At 40.2% G+C, this 8384-nt stretch overlaps 1 protein-coding gene across 1 annotated transcript in view; it reads left to right on the forward strand.

Moving 5' to 3' along the window:
- Positions 1–8384, forward strand: part of MUT (methylmalonyl-CoA mutase) — a 26489-nt gene that overhangs the window by 9737 nt on the left and 8368 nt on the right. The window contains exons 6-8 of the mRNA XM_009288964.2: positions 859–970; positions 2276–2391; positions 3080–3195. Of these exons, the coding sequence (XP_009287239.1) occupies positions 859–970; positions 2276–2391; positions 3080–3195 (344 nt within the window). The remainder of the gene's footprint in view (positions 1–858; positions 971–2275; positions 2392–3079; positions 3196–8384) is intronic.

Here is an 8384-nt window from a genome sequence, read left to right on the forward strand (position 1 = left end):
TTGTTCTCCAGACCCCTCACCAGCCTCGTTGCCCTTCTCTGGACACTCTCCAGCACCTCGACGTCCTTCTTGTAGTGAGGGGCCCAAAACTGAACACAGTATTCGAGGTGTGGCCTCACCAGGGCCGAGTACAGGGGCATGATCACTTCCCTACTCCTGCTGGCCACACTAGTTCTGATACAGGCCAGGATGCCCTTGGCCTTCTTGTCCTCCCTGGCGAGCTGCCGGCTCATACATAAGTCCCAAATTAATAAGCTAATACAGGCCCAAACACTAGCCTGGGACTGTACAGACACTGTTAGCACATTGTCTGACGTGTTTTTCAGGTCCTTGTCAGCTAGGATGCTTCTAGACAGTGCCAGGCATGGTCCAACAGCCATTTTCAGTAGGCAGTTTGAATGTGGTCACCATGTTTTGGAGCTGAATAGGCTTCTGCTGTGTGAGAGCTGAGCCACGCCGTGCCACTTGTCTTCAGGATCAGGGAACTGACCCCGGCTTTTTTCAATTCATTTGTATCTGTGTACATGTAACCATAAGGGCTGGTTGGCAGGCAGAAGTCAGTGCAGAGTCAAGGTCTCAAATTTTAAGCCTTTTCATCCATGGGTGTTACTGGTTGAACAGTATGCCATGCAGTGTTACTGAATTCATGGAGTTTTGGTAATAAAAATGCTCTTTTGTTTGAGATGTCTCTTAATTTATACCAAAACCTGTAGTCAGAGACACGGAGATAGGAAACACACTTTTAGAGCACAGGACTGTATATATAGGTATAATAAAAATTTGGATGGTAGTACAAGTGCAAAGCTCGTTTTGTGAACCTTGCTACTACTCACTTTCTCAACCCTCTTCATTTCTCAGCTTGTTGAGGAGATAGAAGAAATGGGTGGAATGGCCAAAGCTGTTGCTGAGGGGATTCCCAAACTTCGTATTGAAGAGTGTGCAGCTCGAAGACAAGCCAGGATTGACTCTGGTAGGGAGCAGGGAGATGAAAGAAGGGAAAACTGCCAATAGAATACCTCTGTATAAAGGTTTTTTACACACATTTTCATTGGTTTTTTTCTTCTTAGTTTAGGAGTAGCAGATTGTGAGTGATAAAATGGTAATAGTTTTATGTCAGTGAAAGCTTCTGGAAAGAGAGAGCGGTATGTATGAAACACAGTACCAGTATGAAAACAGTCTTGCTTGACATATTTAAAAGTAGGTTAGACAAAGCACTAGAAAGACTATTTCAAAGGAGTATTTTGGGCCTTCAGTAGTTAATCGCTTCATTTCTGAGAATATCTTTAAACTGCGATTCCTGACTTTAAAAGCATGACCGCCAGCAGATGGCAATATCGAACGTACCTGGCTAAATTCCTGGTTTTGCTCGAGAACTGCCCATTTTTCCTGAAGACCAGAAAAAACGCAGTCATCTCAGAGTAGAGGATGATGCAGCTCTTTGTTTGTGATGTATAGAGAGGTATATGCATACGTACACATGTAGTAAGTGTACGTGGAGGTGTGTATATATGTGTGCTTATAGCTCTATCCCGCTTTTTGTAGTCTGCGTTCCAGTAGCAATCCAGTAACAGAAACTAGGGATAATTCGAACATGAAAGAAGTTATATGAACTTTTTTGTTTGGAGGATAAATTTGAAGCAGGTCTTTAATTAAGACCAATAAAGAATAATCAATAAAGTTCTGTGTTTTCTCTCCCAAGGTAAAATACTTCATGTTGCATTGAAAAGTGTAGTAATGGTATCAGGCACTGTAAATAAAAATGGTTGATACGTCCACACTGGCTGGGAGCTAAAATACAGTTTTCCAACATGATAAATTAATTTTTATTCACATGGAGTAGTTTTAGGTAGGAATTTCACTTTCTTATTTATCTGGGGAATCAGAAAAGTAAATGCAGAGCAGTGCAGGAGACCAGCACTTCTGCTTAATTCTGTAAGATTCAGTTATGTAAACTTAAAAAGAGAAAAATAGCTAATGTATGTTAGTGACTCATTACTAAATCAGTTTGTAAGATAAATATTGTTCTATTTCAAATCTTTTTTCTGGCCCACTGAGTTGAATGTTCATGCATCTAATCATCTCTCATCATAAAATAGGGAAAATACAGACTTAAGTCCTTCCTATAAGAACAAATTTTAAGTATTTAAAATGTATATAGTTATAAAGCAAAGCACTGCGTTATAATGCTCAAAATTTTCTTGTCCTACTAATACTGTGTCTTTTCACAGTAGTTTGCAAATGTATTCTGAGTTTCTGGTGTTTCCACTGGAAATAGGGTCTGAAGTAATTGTTGGAGTAAACAAGCATCAGCTAGAAAAAGAGGAGACAGTCGAAGTTCTGGCTATTGATAACACTTCAGTCCGTAGCAAGCAGATCGAGAAGATTAATAAGGTGAGAACTACCGTCTTAAAAATGAAAGTTCTTGTAATTGCAGATAGAACTTGAGAAGAGGTGGCTTGCCAGAAACTTGACCCTCAAATTTCTGAGAATCCGCTCTAGTCGTTAGCGGAGAAGCTAGATTTCTGTTCAGCTTCAGTGGAGGCTGATGGAAAATCCCAAGAAACACAGTATTAGAATCCAAACAAAAATGTTTTTGTTGCGTTCATTTGGTTTTAATCATTGTATTTCAGATAGTCTTGTGAATATATGTCTAACCTTTCAAAATTGAGAACTTTACATGTTCTGAAAATAAGATAGCAAATAGCTATGCAATGTTTTGCTCTAAAAGTATGTAACGTTACTTAATCACTCAGACTATTTGTCTTGTGATTTGTCTTGACTCTGAGCTTGTCAAGTGCTACTAAGGGACAGGGTTATGGAACCAGAAATCAACATCCACTTTCGTAATTAGTAAAAATGTAGATAAAATGGTTTCAGAGTTATTTTATGGACTTGTACACAGGTTTTAAGGTCTGAGATGCCTTTTTACTTCTAATCTTGTTGAAATATATACCATATATTGACAATTGACAATTCCATGCCTCCAGAATTAATATTTGAAATCAGAAGGTCTTACACGCTCAACTTCCCGGTTCACTTTGTAGTTTGTTTTAACTAATATTTTTCTCCTCCACTTCAGGTGAAGGCTAGTAGAGATCAAGCAGCAGCCCAGCGATGTCTCGCTGCTCTAACACAGTGTGCTGCTACCGGGGAAGGCAACTTACTTGCGCTTGCAGTGGAAGCGGCGCGTTCAAGGTATTGGGGGTGGGGGTGAATATCCGACTGCTGTTTAAAAATCGATGGTTCATTTTCACCTTTTAACTGTTTTTGGGTATGGTGTCAGTGAGGTTGGTGTCTTGAGATGTTTTGGGTTTTTCTTCAGAGGTGGAAGTAAAGGATGGCTGCAGTTTGACATTGTAAGATCGACTATTACATTTTGCAGTCTCTTAAGGCTATGCTTTAATTTCTCACAAAGAACAAGACGGATACAAAGAATCTCATATGAAATGCTGCTGTTCATACACATTGTGTTGTTTACAACTCAAGACTCTTACCAGTTTCGGGACGTAACTAGGTTTCTCTGTCACCCTGCTGTTTCACAGGTCAGGGAGCTTAAGAAGTGTCTGAGATGTGAAAATGGATATTCACAATCTTACTGTGGTCTGTTGCTTCATCCTTCCTTGCACCACAGATTGGTGTGAAAACATTTTTTGATTGAAGGAGAAATAAGTTTGTTTAGTCAGGCAAAGGCGTAAAAGATGCCCTTGAGTAGAGCAGCGAGGCATCCTTTAGAGTCCAGTGGAACATTTACTTTTTTGACCTAAGGTGCTTTTAAGACTGTTTTCATTCCTGCTTCAAAGTAAGCGTCAGTCTCTAGAATAGATCCTATCTGTGTTCCTTAGTTAACTAAATGCCCCAAAAACCAGCAAACCAAATTCACTCCTTATTGGGGTGCTGCCCTATTTTTACTGTGATGTCTCAAATTCCTTCATTCCCTTTCCTTGAACACATAACAGCTGTATTTTGAATACATTTTCTCCCACAGAGAGCTTGTCACGATTCTCCAGCAGCATGTCTACACCTGTCTTTGAACTGTAAAGGTCACAGGAGGGTAGTGTTGGATTTACCAGGGATTCGTATCTTCTGTACCAAAATTGACCAGTTAACTGCTAGTTTCTCTCCTTGGTGACCTTGTTTTTATTATTTGTAAAAGCATTAATGGACTGCAGATCGACTTTGTAAGTTACAAACACAAAACTTACCTCTGCCCCAAAACTATAGATGGGACGTGACCACAGAAAGAAGTTGTCGTGGCATCTGATAAAGAGTTTTTGAAGGAGGATTGTGAGCTCTGTCAACATTTACAGGGAGCCCTTCTGTTAGGGGCAACGTGGGAAAAGATTTTCAAGTGATCATGTTCATCCTTTACAAGTAGTAGACAAGTAGGCCAGTATGACCAGCATGTTAGTGACAGGTGCCTGTCTCCTACTGAATGGAAAATGATGGGTTTTGATCATGAAGACAAGTCATGCAATTCAACTGAAATAAAAGGAGTAGCGCAGAAGTTTCAGTGTTGAACTATGGAAAAGACTCCATGGACTAATACGGGGATTTCAGTGCTGACAAGCACAAGTAGAAAAGTCATTTTATTATTGTAACCAAAGTAATAAGGCAGGCCACAGGTGATGGGGAGCGGGAGCAGTACTGCCTCCCTTCTGTGCCTCATTTCTCATGAGAAGCCACGTTACAGGAAAATGGGTGCAGTTAGGTAGGGCTATGAGACAGGTTATGCTAAGTTCTTTCTCATCTCCTTCATCTGCGGTGCTGTTTTTCTGCCCCTCTCCAGACTTGCAGATCCTGCTGTGCCAGCGATCGGTGATGGAAAAGGAAGGCATGAAGTGCAATGTAGCGGGTAGTGCTGCTTCTTTGCCCAGTCTTGTGTCCTCGTGGTACTTTGTCACCTGATTACACAGCGCTACCTCTCATTACTGGTGAAAGGCAGAGAGGCAGCGGCAGTAGTGTGAGACTAAACAGACAGAAGGTGCCAGTCCTAACAGGCACTTCATGGTCATTGACTTTCTTTCTTTCTTCAAATTCATGTTTATGCAGCATAGCCTCTACGGCTGGTTGTGAACCACGGGGAGAGAGTCATAGCACAAATTGCTAAAGGAGATAGATCCTGTGCCTGATAGGACACACTGAATTGAACAATATCCTCTTTGGCCATCGCAGTTGTGGTTGTATTTCATCCCATTTACCTTGTTGAATTGCCCAAAAGCTTAGCGAAGAGCCAAGCTCCTCTCATTTGGAAATCCCCTGCTTTTGAGGAGGCTCAGGGATCTCTGAACAGTTGAGGGCTCTGATATAGCACAGTTTGTCAACAGTAACTCTGAGCAGTGCAGAAGTTCGTAGGATGCAGGCTACAGTTTATGTACAAACATGCTGTCCTTGCCACAAGACACGTTGTAAGGGCTATAGGCTAATAAAACACAAAACGGAGAATATAGCCGTCTTTTGGTCTCCACTTCAGAATTTTAAGTTTACTTAAAACAACAGATTAGGTTGTAAATTACCTGCTATCCCAAAACAAAGGGTGCTACCAAAACATGCAGTTCCGCACAAGGCAAATGTGAATGACAGTCATGTGAAGGAAACACAAATTTATACAATAAAGGCAAAGTGACTTCTGTTCTGTCAATTTTGCGTAATTGTCTAGTAGGTTTTTATAACCATGCATCGAAAAAACTGTAAATTAATAATAAGAATTGTTGCTTATGCTACTTAAGCTTTATAATAGTGAGATGAAAACGGTTGTCTCCAGAACAAAATTTTGCTGTAAAGATAAACAGAAATGGGAGGGGTTTTATACTTCCAGTTTGTAAAGAATTTGTCCAACTAGTTGATGAAAGAAAAGTGTAATTGTCATTAAAAATATGCTTTTCCTCCCCTGTTAAGGAGAGAGGCTGTATTCCTGGCTTCAGACAGAGCTATTCCACTGTGGATGCATAGATGGCACCCACCGATGCAGCAGGACTAAGAACTAAGTAGAGATTTTTTTTTAAAAATGTTTCTTGGTGAATAGTAGGAAAACATTTATGAGTAGTTTAAAAGCCAAACCTCTACTATTACTTAGGAACTTTAGATTTAAAGGGTTGCAGAGACTTGGGGCAGAATTTTCGAAATACTCTAAAGGGATTTCAGAAGCAGTATTTACAGAAGAAAGAAATGGATTTCATTTTTTGTGCAGTACACAAAAAAACTTCATCCCAGCCACCAGATTATACTTCAGTAAAATTGATAGTCCAAACCGTTTATTTTTCACTTGTTACATGAAACTTTCATTCACAGTTTTAGATAATAAGAACAGAAAAGCACACCACAACTATAGCTACACGTGCTGCGCTTTGATTTAATACTGAAGTTACACTCAGATGCTGCTGCTGCAGAAGAGAAGGAGGAGAAAGATTTATCTAAACTTACAGTTTTCTCTAGAAGAAGAGACGCGTGTTATGCCCCTGTAAGCCTTCAGCAAACAGCCAGTGTTTACACAGGTGTAAATTGTCAGTGTTTATGCATGGGATGTAGCTATATCAGGCTGCAACCTGTGATGTCTAGCACTCTGACAGGGAGTCAGTACTTACAGATACTATTTTTAGGTCTGCTGCAAACTTGCTTTTTAACCTTGGGGAAGTCACTTAATCTTGCACTTATGCAGTTTACTTTTCAATTTTTTGATAGTAATATCAGAGAACAGTAATATTAATAAGATTATTTAGATGTCCTGAAAAACAAAAAAATGATTATATAGTGAGTAAGGTCCAAGAACTATTGTAACTGGATTAAAAATGATTAAACAGTGAGTAAGGTCCAAGAACTATTGTAACTCAGGTAGTGCTTGCCAAGCTTTCTGAGATCTTACAGGTGCTGTAAAAATTAAGAGTATTACATGGTGATGTCAGTGGTTTCTGATGCAATCGTGGACAGTTTGCTTTGTAACTAATGCTTTCTAAATCATCACTAATAAATAAATTCAAAGAAAGTATCAGACTAAGACCCATTCACACATAGCCATACAGATACTATCAATTTGGTATTACTTTGCGTTAGCTGCTTTTCTAGACTATGATCCTCATAAATCCAGATATGAACTCCTCAGTGCGCTGAGGGGAAAAATGGATAAAAGCAGAGAACTTTAAAAATATAATTCCAGAAAGCCGGGGCAGGGAAGATGACAAAAGGTGGCCAAGCCTGTGTCAGTAACATGAGTTAAAAATGTGTGTTCCAGCGTGATGCTGTCTTGTAGACAAAGCAGGCCAACTGTGAAGAGGGATACCTAGAGCTAAGAGGCTGGCTTCAGGCATATGCATTATACAGATCTTGCCTATGTGCTCAGGACAGGATTTCTGCCATTTCACATTAGCGTTCGTTGCAGTTTGTAACTACGGTTGGGTTTGCTGAGTATAAAAACCATGAGCTAGCCAAAGAGCAAATTAGCTGGGGGGTCACAGGAAGTAAAATCTCTCTCTGAAATTTAGTGAAGGATTCGGTTCATACAGCAGAAATCCATCTTCGGTTACGTTGGATGCGTGGCGGATTGCGTAGGGTAGGAATTGGATAATAGCTACTGAAACTGCAAGCAGCAGAAGGAAAACTGAGTGCAACTCATTTGGCCATCCCCTTCTAAAAGTGTGTGGACAAGAAGTTGCGTGTTGTCCAAACGTCCTTTGAGCATTTTATATAAAAGCTTTAGAGGATGCTTAACCAATTTTTTCCTCAGAGTAGCTTCCAGTTAAATGCAATATGACAGGAGAAAATGTGAATTCCAGGGGTTTGAAATGTGCTTAGCAGAAGCTGAATGGATGGGGTTTGGTCTCCGTATTTGTAAGCGTACTTTTAAAGTGTTTTATAAGAGTAGTATTTTTCTTTCTTCCTTTGACAAAGTTTGCAGCGAGTTGTATTCATTTCTTAATAGACACAAATTCTTTAGTCTTTTCCTATTCAAGTATAAACTAAGATATTTCCATTCAAAATATTTTTGATGAAAGATTTCATCACGAGCTCAGTAGCATACCTTCAAAATCGTTACGCAGTACTGAATCCCAGTTAATTTCGTAGCAGAAGTAAGCAGCTTGCTGTGATGGAGCTACTAGCTGAACTGCTTTGTCTCCACAGATGAGTTGGTTTTCCCTTCTAAGAAGGTTCCTTTCATTGAGTCTTTGGTTGTGGGCTCAACTGTAATTAGAGCACAGCATTTGTTTTTTTTGGTACAGTCTGCATTATAGGGATGGGATGCCATCCAGAGGGACCTGGACAAGCTGGAGAAGTGGGCCCGTGTGAACCTCATGAGGTTCAACAAGGCCAAGTGCAAGGTCCTGCACCTGGGTTGGGGCAACCCCCGGGATCAGTACAGGCTGGGGGATGAAGGGATTGAGAGCAGCCCTGCC

Source organism: Aptenodytes forsteri, unplaced genomic scaffold (genome assembly GCF_000699145.1).
Source record: "Aptenodytes forsteri isolate BGI_AS27 unplaced genomic scaffold, ASM69914v1 Scaffold57, whole genome shotgun sequence".
In the NCBI taxonomy this organism is placed as follows: domain Eukaryota; kingdom Metazoa; phylum Chordata; class Aves; order Sphenisciformes; family Spheniscidae; genus Aptenodytes; species Aptenodytes forsteri.